This window comes from Mastacembelus armatus, chromosome 10 (assembly GCF_900324485.2).
Source record: "Mastacembelus armatus chromosome 10, fMasArm1.2, whole genome shotgun sequence".
Classification (NCBI taxonomy): Eukaryota; Metazoa; Chordata; class Actinopteri; order Synbranchiformes; family Mastacembelidae; genus Mastacembelus; species Mastacembelus armatus.
Window position 1 is genome coordinate 14,089,335 of NC_046642.1, and position 18,231 is coordinate 14,107,565.

The following is an 18,231-nucleotide window of genomic DNA, read 5'->3' on the forward strand; positions in this document are numbered from 1 at the left end:
CTTTGTAAATCTGTGTTTTACTGTCTAGATGTGCACTGTATAAAGGTCAGCTTTAAAAAGGACTGTGTGAACTTTTATGTAATAGTTCCATTTATGAAGCAGTTTATGTCCAGGTGGGTCCAGGAATATACCAGGAAGTACTCTCCTGAGCTTGTTCACGAACTCTGTAGTAAACACAGTAATTATCTTGAAGTGGCAATAAAGTTGTTTACAGGCTTCTGTGACCCAAAGCATGTTTGAAGGCTAGACTATGAAGTCCTTAAACACAAGAAGGTTATAAGATAATAACATCTACAAGAGAGAGACAGGGCATTATTACTGGAAATGTATTTTAGCTATAGCTTTCAAGTTGTACATTAAAAGTATCTTGTATTCAACTCCCAACTTGTTTGTGTAACAAGCCTCACCAACTATGACGCTGACTAATGTGCAGTTTTTTCAGAGGTAGGCTAATCTAGTTCTCCTCACAACAACACGAACAGCTGGTGACAAAACGTAACAAGGGACTTGGAGGGGGTCCCTTTTGACATTTGCTGTTGGGTGGTTCCTCTGTGTTGTACACTACACAATATGACGCCAGAGCCACATCTGGTGCTGATTCACAGTGACGTGGCCCGGAGGTGAACCCACCACCAAGCTGAGAGGGGTTTGTGGGCAGGGAGTACACAGGGGCCTGACCAAAGCTGATGGCTGTCAGCAGGTACTGCATCTTGTTAAAAGTAAAAATAAATTATGCCCACTATACCTGGCAATAGCGTTATAGAGGTAAGGCTGTTTACGCAGATGTAAGTCACACACAAATCAAATCCAATAATGTTACAAAATAATAAACTGCACCTCGTAAATTGTAAAGATATCATCTGTGTTACAACATCTCCATGTCTGTGTAAAGCCCCTGCAGAAAATGTTTGCATCTTTCTGCAACTACAAAACATATTTGGATGCAAGTAGAGTGAAACTATTTAATACAGGCTCTCTTTCCAGCTGATCTGAAAATACTGAAGGTTGGTAACTTTAGTAAAACAAAAAGAAAAAACAAAAAATCATAAAACTGAAGTTCCAAGAGTTGGCATGAAAAAGCTAACATACGGCTAAAACGATTCCAAAACCGCATTGTTTTTGTGTAGCAGCATGCATGCATGTTTTTTTTTGTTAATCTGTTTCTGTAATTTTGTTCTTCTTTTGCCTCTCATGTTTGTTTATGCATGCACATGAAGGCAGTGATGATGTGGAGTGATGTATTCTTTCTGTACCGCACTGTTTTGTTTCTGCTCTTTGTTTTATTTATTGTACTTCTGGAAAAACCAAAAAAATTGAACTAAAATCTTACCTGTTTTAAGTAACCTAGTTTTCAGCCTCTGGCCACCAGGCTGTGTGTTTCAGTGCTGTTCAGCAAACATTCTCCTGTGATCCCCCACTGAGAAAGAGAGAGAGAAACAGAGTGTATTGTTGGGCCCTCCTGTACTGCCCCACAGTCTCTAATATGAAACACATGTGGAAAGGGAGATCCCCTACAACAAGGTTTAAACCACAGCTACATCCGGTTGAGACACTCAGACGAAGAACATTAATTCAGGAGCCACGCACATCCTGAGAGCTGCTGCTGTTCTAAAGCTTTTCACACTACACACTATCACTGCCTCTGCAGTGTCAATGTGTGCTGGAAACTGAAACTAACATGAATGACTTCTTGAATATTAGATTAACTCCCAATACTTGTGTTGTGCAACTTACCAAAGTACATACTATTTTCTAATCTAAATCACACAGTCTAGACTGCAAAGTTTCCTCACGGATTCTAGCTTAAGACCAAGGTGTCTCTATACCCATTTATCTTGGCTACTGGCCTGTTTGGTTTTTAATCATAATTCAGATAATTGTATTATCATTATTAATCTTTACATAAACTTTGACTTTAATTCATAATTCACTCTTTGTGGATTACCCTCAAATATACAACAACAAGTAAACCACATCCTCTTATTTTCACATTCAACATGAGAGAATGGAAGTGGATTTAGTGTGGTTGTCACAAGTCGTCAGACTGTGAGTGCTCCCATTCCTGTGGGTTCAGACACACTCAGCGCAAGTTGAATTAAATATTGAAACTCTCTCAAATTCCTTGATAATCTGCAGCATATCCTCCCTTTTTGCCCATCATTTTATATCACCATAGTAATTAAGGAACCTTTGATCTTTGGGGTGGATCTCACTGGATAACAAAGTCACAGTGCACTCAGAATTATACTTATTAATCTTTTAAGCCAAGAGAGGAATGCTGCAATTTGGCTCCTGTCACAGGTTTTCACTCACGCACATCTACTGCACACCTGAATACATGTCAGCATACACTACAAAAAAGATACCCGCATCTAAAAGCATAGAAATGGGGTTTCAGAGCAGGACAAATTGCATACACATAAGCATGCAAATACATGAGAACATTTTCTTAGCGTTGTGAGCACATGGTGTTTGTAGTTCTGTGTTTGGCCTGGTGTTGCATTCCCTGGGTGTGGAGTTGGGGAAATCCTCAAACCAACAATGGAAATATACTTTATAGTTTATCATCTTTTTGTACTTTTTTTGTATTTTCACAATATTCTACTAGCAAAACAGTCCATCCCTGGACTCCTTCATTATGATCGCATATGGCCTGATGTGGTTTGGACAAAGCGAGGTGAGGCGTGTGATTTGGCCAAACGCTCAAATTCCTCAAGCAGAGACATGGACAGCAAGTGGACACGATTGGGTCAGGGAGAACCCACAAGAATCCAATTCTTATTTTTCTGATTGAGTTTTTAGATTTCAGTTTATAAATTGTCCCTGTCTATAAACTCTCTCGTAAACTCTCTCTCTCTACCTGTCACCTTCTACTTTCTGTTAGTGCCCATCCAGCTGAGCACTGGGTCTGTTTCTGCATTTCTACATTTTTTTCATTAAGGAATACTATAATTTACTATAGTTCAATCAGATCACTGAGACATAGTTTATACAAGAATTTAATCTTACTCAGTATCTGTCATACAGAAATACACAGTAAGCACATGCAATAAACCCATATAATTCTAGGTGAAATAATTGCTATCGTTCTTTATTGCTCCAAATGCCGCCTTGGCATCAGATCTCAGGTCTGAAAGGTTCTTCACACAAGGAAGTAGTAGGAGTAATCAAGGTGAACAGGTAAAAAAAAACTCAGGTTGACTTTTTCAACTCATCTGATTGCTGTTTCATTCTTCTACAAAAAAAAAAAAAACATTTAGGCATTCCACTAAGCGAAGGTTGGATTGGAAAATTAGATTTTATCAGCAAAAGACAATAAGTTTCAATAAAGGAGTTTCAACATAATTCCCCTGAAGTTGATGTCACTCCGACTTCAGAAGAACTGAGCAACTCACCTTAATGCCAATGCAGAATTAAAGAGGTAACGTGTAATAATCAAGAAATGAGGAACTAACAAGGTATAAAGTTGAAATGTTTCTTGAATGACTCAGAAGCAACAAGTAACATCCTGACCTAAACCTTTTCCTTTCATTTTGGGTCAATTCTGGTGTCTCCCAAAATCTAAACCAATAACCTAATCAAGGGAGATGGAACTAGACAGGGTGCAGGATAGGCACACCGGGGTCGGCATACTGGGTACACCTGGGCCAAATGGACTCTTGCAAACCAGAGAGAGCAAGTCCCACCTACTGTGGATTCAGTGGATTGCACAATTACAAGAATGTGGGGCTTGGCACCAAAAGGTATTTCAGACATAAATAAGAAACCATACAGAAGTCAAAGTGAAAAAAAAAACCAAAACAAACGCTCACTTATGAATCAAATGCCAAACATCCAAAAACCAGTGAGAGCTCCATACTTCCTTGTCTCATATATTCTTGTATTTCCTTAAAGTAAAAGATGCATAACTCAGATAACATACTCAGTTATCCAGGAACTTTGTTATCTAATTAAAGTGGTTAAGGCTGACAGCTGACAAAAGGTTTAATGAAATCAAAGGAACCGAATGTAGAGTCACACTTGTTCTGCATCTGAAACGGCAACAAATAAAAATAATAATAATAAAATAAAATAGTGATGCAAAGAAGTTTCCCAAACAGTCTATATGATCGATGTAACAAAATCCTGATAGAATATTGAAAATATTTGCATAAGTCAAACCTGGCTGACAGGCTGATAGGTGACTCATTAGATTTTGTGCCTCCTATAGTGCAGTTAACTCCTGTGGCAACAGGAAGGCGTTAACAGGGCAGGGCGGGGCCGTCAGTGGAGGCGTGGCCTTAGCCTCTCCAAGAAACACAATTTAAATGCTTAGTGGGAGTGGGAGTGTACAGTCGTTTTGGATTCAGCACGAGAGAAGCAGTCACACAATCCGGAAAACTACAAGTTTCTGTCTCATAAAAGGGAGTTCCAACAACGAAAGCAAAGCTTGAACCATGTGTGGTAAGGTTTCCTTTCTTCAAGTTAATGCTTTTTTTTTTCTTAACTCGCTTGAAAGATTTACGCACGAAAACTGCTTTGATGGGCTCCTGTCAGAAAATGGTCAGATTGTATTTAATTGGTCTCTAATATTTACTATGGTCTTGTTACAGTTTTAGTGCCAATTGAAACATTCACTCTGTTTTTAAAAGCGTTCATATAACTCGACGACTGTGTAGATTCCTGAAGCGCTTACGCACCGGTGTCATACGTGTCAATGTTTTCAATCACCAGTGTACACAACAGGACAAGCAAGTCCAACCAGTTGCTGTAAGATCTGAAAAAAGGACACAAGGAATAGTTGAAGTGCCTCATCCATCCTCCGCAGCTAACTAAAGCTGAGAAATTAGTGCGTCTTGGCATCACACTCGAGCAGGAACGTGTAGTTCTCAGAGTAAATCTTTTAGTCCTTCGGCCGCTTCTTGCATCTGCGAGAAAGAGGCCAAGGTTTTACCGCAGCCTGCCTTCCTGGCTGCTCCAACACTGCGCGCAATGTGCGTCCATCAATGGCCAGCTGTGAGGAGAGCCGCACGGAACATTCCTACACACCACACACGTATATACACACACACACACACACACACGCACGCACGCACACGCACGCACGCACACGCACGCACAAAGAAAAAGAGAGAGTCGGGGGTGGAGTGGACATGTGGACAAAATATCCAACAACCTCAACTGAAGTTACATTATTTAAATACAGACGCATCAGTTTAAGTATAAGTTGTTTGCTGTGTTAGTCTTATATTTCCAGAGGTAAATAAATCAGAGCTCTTTTTTATTCTTTAATGACCTATTAACGAACCAGAGAGTGGGTATTAATGATACATAGGGACTGTGTTGGACAGGGTTTGTTCCAGTATTGTTTATCTGCAAATATATAAATATATATATATATATATATATATTTAGCCTTAAACAGAGTATGACAATACTTATCCCAGCAAATTAAAAAGATGTTTCTCTATACAGTTCAGTGCCTACAGTGTCACAGATGGTTCAAGCTGTACTTGTCTTTCTCCCCTGGCTAAAAGGGATCTTTGCCTATCTGAATTACCGAGTGCCACGCACCAGAAAGGAGATATTTGAGACGCTGGTGAAGGGACTGCAGAGGTTGGAGTACAGAGGGTACGATTCAGCAGGTAAGACGCTCGGCCTCACAGAGTTATCACACACATACAACCTGCACAAAAGCTTATAGTATTGCTCTGCAGCACGTGTGTATTATGTCACATTTTATAGTTTTCAGAGCTTGAAATAAAACAATTCAAGTTTCAAAGATTAGGTCAAGACTAACCAGCCCTGAAACACACCTCAATGAATCAATCATATTTAAAGGTGGCACTGATGGGCTTTTTTTAATTAATATTATATTAGCAAATCTATTGTTGGACTGGCACACCCTCATGCTAACTGCATGACTGGGGACATGTAAGATAGAGACATAATTACACCTATCTTGAATGAAATAAAATGAAGAGAAACTGGTGTAACAGGTGACTCTTTAAACTACTTGGCAGAGGGAGGCACAGCTTTAATCAGAGCGATGAGGTATTAGAAGCTGCAGTGACGTCTAACTCACTTACCTGAATCATTAATACTGGTCACATATACACATACCCTTTGTGTTTATTCATCCTAGTTGAGCAGGATCCACAAAACTAAGGAGCCTTTTATTGTTGTTAAAGACCATGTCTTACACATACACCACGTGTAAATGCCCACACCCAATACCATCCATCCAGCCATCCATTTTCTACACCCACTTATTCCTTTAACCAGGGTCACGGGGATCTGCTGGAGCCTATCCCAGCTCTCTTTTGACACCAAATACATAAAACCAATATATTAAATCACAGATCGGTTTTATCAATAACTTTCTCACATATCGACATCCTTTCTCTGTGAAGTGTTAAATTTGACCTCTCATGTCTAATATAAAAGACATGTTTTTCTTTCTGTATGACACTATATAGTAAAGGCTCGTCCCTGCTGTCTGTTTGCAGGTATTGCTGTGGATGGTCCCAGCAAGAACACTGACATCAACAGCAACAACATCTGTTTGATCAAGAAGAAGGGGAAGGTCAAGGCCCTGGATGAGGAGCTATATAGTGGGTTTCTGCACATTTTATTGTATCATTTTATGGCAGAGTTTTGATTTTTTTTTTTTAAGTGACTTAGTTATGATCAGCTGTTATGACTATTTCAAAATCACATATTGCCTTTTTTTAAATTTGAAATTCTTCAGAAGCACTACGCTCAACTTCACTGAACACCGCATGCTATCTCTTTCTCTTCTGAAGTCTGTTTCTGTTAGTTAAAATACTGGTGTTGTGGTGTTGTGTTTTTCTTCAGAAAAGGACTCACTGGACCTGGATGAGAAGCTGTGCACACACATTGGACTCGCACACACTCGCTGGGCCACACACGGAGAGCCGAGCGCTCTCAACAGCCACCCTCACCGCTCTGACAAGCACAATGGTAATATGTACTAATATGCCTATATTAATGCATTTAACCAACCAGCTACAAATCTATGCAAAAGATACTCCAGCTATCTCAGTACAAACGTTTGCTTCGTTTGACAATCTTAAAAAAAAACACCCCAAAAAACAGGCTGATCCACTCTGTTTTCTATTGTCAGCGTGTGATAATTGCCTCTTCATCTCAGCTGAACATTACAATAAAAGGCTAAGATGTTATAAACCTGTATTTTACACACCCTCACACACCTTATTGACGTTCACAGGTGTGTCAGTAATATCCTTTATGTGCCAGTAATATACTTCACCTTGGCTTTAGACCAGTGTATGTATACATGTACAGTATGTTCATAGAAGTCAGAAGTGTGAGTCCACATTACAAAAATGAGAAAAGTGTGCTATATAATAACTTCTGTTTCTTAGTCTATTGTTTATTAGTATATATTTAGTATATTTAATATGAATTTGGTTATAATTATGAAGTATCACTTTATTTGTCTATAACCCTGCTATGCCACTTCAATGTGCTTGTTGTGTATCGGGGGCCTTTTAATCGCTTTTAAATCCAGTATATGGATTATGGATATGGATAAGTATATGCATTAATGTCCACTGTTTAAAATAATATTATTTGACTAACAACAACCTGTTAGATCAGATACACAATACATTTAGCATATCAGTGTTACGGATCTGCTGCTGTTGCAGATGTTATTGCTCTATAATTAGTTTAGTCTTTGGACAGCATATAAATTAGAGCATGCCAATATGCAAATCAACATCACCGGGGGAGAACATATGAGTGGTGTGATTACAACTTCATAAGACTAGTTTTTGACCTTTAGCCCTTTTATCTAATCTTTTCACTCTTGCTGCATTTTCTCAGAGTTTGTGGTCATTCACAATGGTATCATCACCAACTACAAAGAGCTGAAGAAGTACCTGGTACGTGAACTTCTCATCAGCATTTTCTGTTGCACTAACAACTGAGGTATTGTCTCGTTCAGGGTCATTTTTGGATCCACTCTTCAGGTTAAAACTTGTTTTATTGTTTTGCCTGTTTTAACAGCTTCAGTGTCATTTCACCCAGTGGCCAGCTGTTGTGCCACTGTGTTTTTAAGAAGTCATAACATCTTTAAGATGACTCAACAAGACTGTATAAAGTGTCATACTGTTCTGTTAGCCCATTGTTCAAGGTTGGCAGCAATGCCAACACTGGCCAGATTATGTATGATGTATGTATCAAAAGTGATTTGTTGTCATATTATGTTTGGACATAAGCCCTGGAGTAAACAAACTTGGTCGTCTGTTTAAACTAGATTATTTCCCATAAATCATTTAGCGTAAAATTTAGTGTGGAATAACACCACATCAGCACATAAAGTGCTAAAGAGCTTACCTAGTTAATAAAGCTTATGTTGGTAGATTGTTACACCCACTCCTACACCCTAGACACAATTATGGTAATTTGAATGGAACCTTAGCTTCTTTTAACCAGTGACGTGCAGAAAATTATTGATGACGTCTTTTCAACTGAAAGCTTTCACGTTTCACCTTGACTCTTGCTTTTTTACATATGTCAACCCACCCATTTAATAAATGGTGGTGACCGTTAACTGTCACCAACCATAACGACCTGAATGAAAGAAGATTCAGATTACATCATGTTAATAGTAGTATAAACCACATCTATTGCCTTTTTCAGATCACCAAGGGATATGACTTTGAGTCAGAGACAGACACAGAGGTGATCCCTAAATTGATCAAATACGTTTATGACAACAGAGAGAGTGACATCACCTTTTCCACACTGGTGGAGCGGGTCATTCAGCAGCTGGTGAGTAGATGATACATTCAGCAACAGACACTACCCATATCAAATGTGTCATTGGCCAATCATATGCACACATAGACTCATTTCCTTATTCTACAGTGTGTTGAAAGTTTTTGTGCAAATTAAAGCACAGTAAACCACCACAAAAACAGCTTCCCATGGCAACCGCCCAAACAGCATCACAAGTGACATCACCACTCATATGGTTTTTTTTTTTTTTTTTTTTTGGGGTGTGATAGAGCGAGCCTGTTGTTTCCACTTCGTGATTTTTTTTAAAGGTTCACACTTTTCAATTGGAGTAGCTTTTTTGTGCTTTGAAGAGCAGAGGGCGCAAAAACAACCATTTTGGATTTCGAGTAATGGGAACCAGATAGTTAGACCCTGTTACAGCCTCACCACCACGGCACCCTCCCTTTGAGTCGCGATCTAAGCCTACTCCCCCCTCCCATTTTCAGCACCACACAGTTCTGCTTCTACTAACCAACACAGGCACCATTGCAGTCAGTGCTTTCGAAATACAGCTGATGTTATACAATAGAGGGCTTATTTCTCTAACGCCCCTGCTCCATGCCCCACCACTTCCAACGTCACCCAGACCCCCACCACAACTACCAAACCCCACAGGACCAGAATGAAACATTTATTTGTGTTAAGAGAATGTTTCTCTTGAAGGTCTCACAGTCTCCAGAAATGTTTGATTAAATTTATTAAAATTTATTTAGTACTGTAACAGCCTTTAACACTGTTGTATTTTCAGGCTTTACTCAGCTCATGTTGACTTTGTGTTTGCTCTGCTTCCCTGTCTTAGGAGGGAGCCTTCGCTCTGGTGTTTAAAAGCCGTCATTTCCCTGGAGAGGCTGTGTCCACCAGGTTTGCATACACACACACACACACGCACACACTGGTCTGACGTTTCACCTTTTTGTCCAGTATCTGTTCAGTGAGCCAGACTCATTGGAAATGATTCATCCCTGGTAAAACCATTATGAAGCAATCCCATAATATGATTTTAGGAGACTCCTAAGATTCACTCATTGTGGCTTATTTTTACTTCCATCCATTACATGTGACAGGCCTGGAAAATGCTTTGGTTATGATAATGTGTACTTGTGCTGTGAGTGTGTGAATGTGTGTCAGTTCCTGTGTGCCTGCATGTGTAAGACTTGTTTGCATCTTAAGACCCAGGCAGAGAGGGGAGCGGAGCAGAGGTTGATTTCAGGTTCTCTCTGTCAAGCCTGGGCCTCTGGCCTCTGGACTGCTGGCCCGATTTCTTTTCTCTGTGACTCATTAACTGTGAGACTAGAGTTTACTGTTTCAGCTCTGGGAAGAGGCCTTAACTCTGGGTTAATCACTTCTCATCATATTACTTTTGCTTTATACTTTTCCTCATTCAGAGAGACATTGTGGCTCAGGCAAGATAGCTGGAGCGCGTAAATCAGACAATGAAAAGGAAGAGGGAAGAATGAGAGAGATAAGCGTGGTTTCCTGGCAGTATTGGAAAAGCTGTTTCTTAATGTCAGGAATCTTTGGCTAACTGTTTTGTACTGTGTTTGCAGAAAAGAGTCTAATAGCTTATATCAGGGCTGCAAAGCTTTGGGGGAACTCTGTGTAGTTTTGTGGTTAATATGGTCAGGATGGTTGGGATGGACAAATGTTTGTAATTATGTAGTGATGCTAGTCACCACATGCCTTTTCTCATCAAGACTCAGACTCCCAGCAGCATCTTTACTCTCTCTTTTAGCTTTCAGTTTCTTTCCTCTGTCTATTGTTCTTCTATCGCCTCCCTTTCCACCACATTTTACATACTACTACTTATCATCACTTTTCTTTCATACATTTGCTTCCTTGTCCCATCTCTCCCTCCCTAAGGGTAAATATTGTATTGGATAGCAACCACATGTTTGTGTTTGGAAGCCTCCCTTTTCAAGCCCCACACCCCTTAAAACAACCAGCCGTCTTACGTCAATGTAGCTGAGCCCCAGAGAAAGGGTAGCCAGAAGAAAGGATGAATCCAGGCAGAGAAAGACAAGAATTAAGGAGAGGCCTTCTGCACATAATTTCTCAAACGTTAATGTCATAATAACTAACCACAGACATTTTGTTTTGATGGACTGTTTGCCCAATTGCGACAAGATATGTGTTTGAAGGTTTCATGCAAGTATTTTAAGGTCAGTCTCCTTAAACCCGTTTTCCTCACCTGTCAAATCGTCATGTGACTGCACCACCCACAGCTCCGCAGCCAATAGGAGAAACCCACATGGAATCAGTAGCCAATGAGGAAGCAGTGACTCAGCCCAGGAAGTGTATAAGAGAAATTCTAGAGGGATGTGGAGGGATGGAGGATCGGTTTACTTGTCAAGTGCTCAAGGTTGGAAAGTTAAGAAGAGATTTGAGATGAAGTCTCAGCTTCTGTCTGTACAGAGACAAACTGAAACTCATGACTGAATGAGTGAAAGCTCATTTTAAAAAGACTGAAGTTGAGGGAAATAAAATAAAAAGCTCTGAAAAAAGATAGCAGTGGTCATAAGGAATAGCTGGGATCTCCTGCTTTGTTTGGAATAATACTATACAATAAGAGTAATAGGCTATCAGATTTCCTCAACATTCATAATTTCACAAAGCATCGTGTGTTTACAAAGCCTAATACTCTAACAAACACTTTCTCTCCCGCTCACACCCTGTCCTCCCTGTCTGCTCCATTTTTGTCCCGGCAGGAGAGGAAGTCCATTGCTCATCGGTGTGCGAAGCGAGCATGAGCTGTCCACTGAACACATCCCCGTCCAGTACAAGAATGGTGAGCTCTGTCCCTCCCTGTCTGCCACACTGTCTGCTCACACTGTACATAATCTTAGCCTAAATGCAAACTCACACACAGATATGCTATATAACACCCACAACTGCATACACATCCTTTCATGGAATTTATGTATTAGCAGACCTATCTTTTAATGGAGTATTACTAACTGTAATATTAGTTGTAACTCTAATTTAGCGAGACATGCAAAAAAAAAAAAAAAAAAACTTTTCAAAATGCAGCACAGCTCCCTAAGAGGCCCCAGACACTAAATCCAGCCCAGTAGTTGTAAACATGCCTCATATAAGGGAGAAATTTGTCTTCACTTTCTCATTAGATTACAGTGGAGTATTGCTCTAACTATTGATTTTTCTCAGGTGAAACATATCCACACTGACTCTGTAAAAATGGGTCTCTTGGGTAACTGGGAATAATACAAGATATTTTGTTTCTCTGTAATTTATTGTGCAATAATTCAAAACAGTCCTTGAAAGCCAGTTTTCTTGATGTGCTACCACGGACTTCTGTGTGTATAGTATTAACAACAGCCTGCCTGTTTTGCAGTTTCTTCTCTGTTCCAAGCGTGTGTATAGACTGTCTTCCTGGTCTTATCGGAAATGTTGAAATTTATGGTTCTTAATGGCATGAGTGAGATCGGTCCAAAGTCCAGGGGACATTTAGGTAGCTCAGGGCCAAGAGCAAGCTAAACTGGAAGTGGAGCTTTGTACAGCATTACATGTCGTAGCTAATGCATTCATATCTCTGTAATTGCACATTCTCTTTGTTGTTCAAATAATACATAAACACAATAGAAAAATGACCCAAGTAAGACCGTGGTTGGATCAGAGTCATGCCAGTGATATTGTGAACTCCCAGTAACCTGACTACAACTAGAAACTCAGAGGATGATGTCATGAGTATCTCTTGATTATTTTAGTCACTCAAATCATAGTGCAAACCCTTGACCCTTGATATCTGACTTTTTACCTGGTAGCTCACTTTATGGAGATCAACAGCCATAACAGCTCAGACTGCTCCAACACTATGGGGGATGACAAAGCTGTGGAGTATTACTTTGCCTCTGATGCCAGGTAAAGAAAAAAAGTGTTTTTTCTGATTAATCTAGTATTTCTAGTATATATGATGAATCTGGGAGTGTTTCACTGAATTGTCATTATTTTAATGTCACTAAACTCTTCCTTCCCTACTCCTTGATGCCATATCAACCAAGAAAAGAATTAGCAAAAATACCCCCCCAAGAAGCAAGTTTAAGTTTATTTGTGAATTAAACCATGATAAATGCTCACATTTATCCATCTTCTCTCTACCCACAGTGCCATCATTGAGCATACCAACAAGGTGTTGTACCTGGAGGATGATGACATTGCAGTAGTGACAGGAGGAGAACTCTCCATCCACAGGATGAGCCGGCAGGCTGGTGAGGACCCAGTGCGAGCAATCCAGACCCTGCAGATGGAGCTGCAACAGATCATGAAAGGTCAGATAATGGTCAAAACAACCGTTTGGTATCTGGTGGATATGATGACAATTAATTTTATTTTTAGTTTAGTTTAAACCAGGAGTTTAGATTTTTTAAAAATGTTTAAATATAAATGAAGTCACAAAGAGTACTAAGAGCACAGTTTGTAATAATAATTGAGTAAATCCTCTATGCTTGTAGTGCTACTAATCTAGTTAGAAGGCTTACACTTGCTTGCCCTCTGCTGGCTGAATAAATGAAAACATAATACTGTTGCTAGTTTTTTTACTTTTTAGTTTACTAGATAATCTGATGCACATATATGCTTTCCCCTTTGTAGGTAACTTTGATGCCTTCATGCAGAAGGAGATCTTTGAACAGCCGGAGTCTGTAGTCAACACTATGAGAGGCCGGATTTGTTTTGACTCCAACACAGGTGACCGCTGATCTTTTAACCTGTCCACCCTTCAATGTTTAGAGCATGCAGGGCACCTGAGCAGGTTCCTTGAATCACTCTTAGCAGGGACAGATTCAGGCTTTTCATACGGGACCTGTAGATTGGTTGATTGTCTTACCATTGTCTATTTGAATGTGGAGTTTTGGAAGACAGCGTGTAGTCAGATACAAAAATATATATTCAGACATTACTGGAGCATCATAATCTCTCACCCAAATCCTCCAGCATTATAACAGAATAGCCACCACTACTACTAGTATATAGAAAAGCACACACTGAATAATTTCAAATATTCAAACTTCTTCATACGTACTTTCTAAATATGTACTAGCTGTTAACTGTAGATGATACATGCAGGATAAAATGGTTCTCTGTAGGTGCAGTTGTTTAAAGTGTGTGTAGTAGCTATTGATAAATGTGGAGGACATGAAACATGCTTTAAATCAACAGTGAAATGACTTTACTAATGTAAGTGTGACTTTCTGTTTGCTCAGTGATTCTTGGTGGACTGAAGGACCACCTGAAGGAAATCAAACGATGCAGACGGCTAATCGTGATTGGCTGTGGCACTAGCTTCCACGCTGCTGTGGCTGTGAGTTACAGCAATTTAAAATTAGGGGTCATGATGACATTTTTTGAAAAAGACAATAATGATTACTAAGGAGATAAAAAATATTCTCCTTGTAGTGAGAGTGATGATGGTAATGAGGGTGGTGGTAAGACTGCTGCTTTTGTTTACCTACTTTTCAGACCAGGCAGATCCTCGAGGAGCTTACGGAGTTGCCTGTCATGGTGGAGCTGGCAAGTGACTTCCTGGACCGCAACACGCCTATTTTCAGAGATGATGTCACATTCTTTATCAGCCAGTCAGGTAACAACAACACGCAAAATCACGGAACACTATTGTTACAGTTTGTCACTGCACATATGTTTCACTTTTATTGCAAAGACAATTTTAACCATGAAAACAGCTTTAAAGAAAAACTCACTGTGCTCTGTCTGCTCTTTTGTGAAACCTAAGGACAATGTCATCCTCTTTTTATATTTTTTCTCCAACAGTGGCTTTGTTGTGGTGTAATTCAGTATCATGAGAATGTCTTTTCATTCCCTCTGTTCTCTCAGGAGAGACAGCCGACACCCTAATGGCATTGCGGTACTGCAAGGACCATGGTGCTCTGACAGTTGGCATAACCAACACTGTGGGCAGCACTATTTGTAGAGAAACAGTCTGCGGAGTCCACATCAACGCTGGGCCTGAGATAGGAGTGGCTAGCACCAAGGTAGTTAAACGTTCAGATAAAGCCTGTAATGTGTAGTGGTCAAGAGCAATACAATTTGGATTGGAAAAGACAAAAACAAACACATTCTAAGTAGTTAATATATTGTAAGGTGGCGAAACATAATTTTAAATGTGTTATTTGTTACATAAGCTCCTCTTGCCATAGTGTTCAGCACAGCTTGAGGTTTTATGAGTCTTTGTTGTGTGTGATCAGGCCTACACCAGTCAGTTTGTGTCCCTCATCATGTTTGGTCTGATGATGAGTGAGGACAGGCTCTCCCTACAGAACAGAAGACTGGAGATCATCAACGGCCTCAGGATGCTACCTGGTCAGTGCTCTAATGAACACAAACACCTTAAATGTAGATAGACAGATGCCACCACATTAACAAAATACTGTAAAGTCTGTGAAAAATCTTCTACTCCTAACATGTAACTTTCACCTTAACTAAGTCTTCCTTTACCCTCCTAGATCAGATAAAGACAGTCTTGTCTCTGGATGAGAAGATAAAGGCCATTGCCAGTGAATTGTATCAGCAAAGGTCCCTTCTAGTCATGGGCCGAGGTTACAACTATGCCACCTGCCTAGAGGGGGCGCTGGTGAGTTGAGAATCTATTCTGACAAAGGACTGCAGTTCCCTCTATGCAGTTCAAGTATAACGTTATATATTATAATATATAGCATACATTATATTTAGGAGTAGAGAGTAAAAACATTATATGCTGTAACAGAATCATATGGTCAATTGTGCTGTGTTATTCTTTTCATTCTAATGTAGAAAATCAAGGAGATCACATACATGCACTCAGAGGGCATCCTGGCTGGGGAGCTGAAGCATGGCCCACTTGCACTAATAGACAAACACATGCCTGTCATCATGGTCATCATGAGAGATGCCTGCTACATTAAGTGCCAGAATGCTCTGCAACAAGTCACTGCCAGATCGGTAGGTCCTGGAAAAACAGATGAGTAGACCAGCAGGCTTATTTAGAGAAAAATTACATTTGGAGTGCAGCAGTAGACTGAACTCGTATTTTCTAGGGCACAATGTTGTGACAGTGCAAAGAGCACAAAGCCCCATCATTATTTTAATAATGCTCTTAACATATGATTATAAAGTGCATGTGAAATTGTTGCAGTGGGGCACAAAATACAGTCAGCACAGTATTCTTACAGTCAGGTACAAATGTTTATTATTGTTTTTTTATAATGATGAAAATAAATAGACAAAGATTAAAATTTTTGCCATCAGGGTCGGCCCATCATCCTGTGTTGCCAAGATGACCCTGAGGTCACTAAGAATGCCTACCAGACCATCGAGCTGCCACATGCAGTCGACTGTCTGCAGGGCATCCTCACTGTCATTCCCCTGCAGCTCCTGTCGTTCCACTTGGCCGTCCTGCGAGGATATGATGTAAGTAGTATGCCTTTGCATAGTTTACATGGATAGTGGATGCATAATGTCCTTCCACTGTTGTCTTTTCTTATCATAATGACAAGGAATGACTGATGACTCACAGTTATCAGTACTTGTGCAGTACTGTTTTTCTTTTTACACCACCATGAGAGCTATTTTGTTATGCCTCTGTGAGATTATTTCTTGGCCTGCCTTTACTAAGATTGAAATTATGAGCTTTAGTATAAAAGAGAAGTATATATTCAACATATGTGACAGTCCATGAAACATTTATATTAATATCCATATTATGGCACATGCCATTGTCATAGCACCCCTCCTGTTATGATGTGATGCATTAAAAATGTACAGCCACAGTCACTGATCATAAGTAATTTCCTTTAATTAACATATTGGCTTCTCATTTTGCAGGTTGACTGTCCCAGAAACTTGGCCAAGTCTGTAACTGTGGAATAAATCCAGTCCACAAGGCCCAGGAGAGGAGAAAGGAGGTTAATAGATTTACAGTGCAATTGTGCAATTTAACATTCAATATGTGTGCATGTGTGTATTATTGTGTGTGTGGTGGGATTGGGGTGAAGTAGGGACCTGTTTTGAGTGAGGTGGTTGAAGGTGTGAATGAAAGAACAAATGTGACAGATGAAAGAGGGGGCTATACGGTACAATGCCTTTTTTTAAAGAAAAATGTGAAATCCAACCAATACACTGCTGAGGAAATGTCAGTGTCACTGAGGCCTTGACATTGAATCTCTGAAATATCATTTAAACATCCAAAGCAACATGCTGTGCCTTCGTCAAATCTTCAGTTGAGCCAAATTACACAATACAACAACTTTATCAGAACAGCATTAATATGGAATATTGAAGTGTTTACAGTTGTGCAATATAGTGGCCAAATTATGAATGTACACACTCATGTATGGGATGATTTATCCTCTTCTTGTTTAATGGATTTCATGAACTTCTTACCTCTCTTTTGCATAATGGGAAATGTAGGAATAGCACAGTTTTGTCCCAGAGAGTGCTCTAAATTCTAAAATTATCATTTTATGTATTTTGTTGCACTTTATGTCACTGTGCTGGTGGGCCATTAATCTATAACGTCAATATTCTGATTTGTTCTATTCAGAAGTCAAGAGACATTCCTCAGATTAACGTTAGATTAGATTGTTATTTTATCCTTTGGACATATTTCTCCACCTTTAGTATTTAATGTAAAGTATATTGAATGTTTATTCTGGATTGCAGTTTCCAAAGTCATTTCGTGGTAGAACATGACCTTTTCTTCAGACTTTCTTTATACTTATTCATGTCATAGGGAGAAACATTCCCAGGACATATGTGAGAATTATTTATAGAAGATTCATGAAAAAAAAATTAAAAAACAAACAAACAAAAAATGTTTTAATAACACTTCGTCAGCTGTTTGTATGGGTTTAATATTCTGTATTTATCTGGTTTTTATTTTACAGGGGTTAAAGAAAGGGTTTGATTTATTTTTCTACCTATGATTGTATTTTATACAATGTGTTTTATATAAATATATATATATATATATATATATATATATATATATATATATATATATATATATATATATATATATATACACACCCAGGCACTATCAATTAGTAAATAGATGAAGTATTCCATTCAAAGTGTGCAGTTTTCTTCATTTGATAATATTTACTATAGGTTTATTGGCGATATTACTTATCTTTTTTTTTCTTTGTTAGTGTTTTGCCTATAATAAATGAAGATGACAGAATGATCAAAAATCATGGTATATATATATATATATATATAGGTCAGTGGTTATATATATATATATACCGGTCAGTGGTTTTATAAATATATATATATATATATATATATATATATATATATATATATATATATATATATATATATATATTTATATTTATATAATTAATTAATTTATATAGTTACCACATCTATCTATCGATATTTTATATATGAACATCCCGAACATGATTTTTTTCC

At 38.9% G+C, this 18,231-nt stretch overlaps 1 protein-coding gene across 1 annotated transcript; it reads left to right on the forward strand.

Moving 5' to 3' along the window:
- The first annotated feature begins 4,314 nt into the window (after positions 1 to 4,314).
- Positions 4,315 to 17,640, forward strand: gfpt2 (glutamine-fructose-6-phosphate transaminase 2). The gene is made up of 19 exons (XM_026331064.1): positions 4,315 to 4,443; positions 5,517 to 5,624; positions 6,489 to 6,593; positions 6,838 to 6,963; positions 7,852 to 7,910; positions 8,671 to 8,802; positions 9,608 to 9,669; positions 11,514 to 11,593; positions 12,588 to 12,684; positions 12,928 to 13,091; positions 13,414 to 13,509; positions 14,025 to 14,122; positions 14,281 to 14,401; positions 14,653 to 14,810; positions 15,024 to 15,138; positions 15,282 to 15,409; positions 15,589 to 15,756; positions 16,063 to 16,224; positions 16,639 to 17,640. The coding sequence occupies exons 1-19, from the start codon at positions 4,437 to 4,439 to the stop codon at positions 16,681 to 16,683; spliced, it is 2,031 nt and encodes a 676-aa protein (XP_026186849.1). The 5' UTR covers positions 4,315 to 4,436; the 3' UTR covers positions 16,684 to 17,640.
- The last annotated feature ends 591 nt before the right edge of the window (positions 17,641 to 18,231 follow it).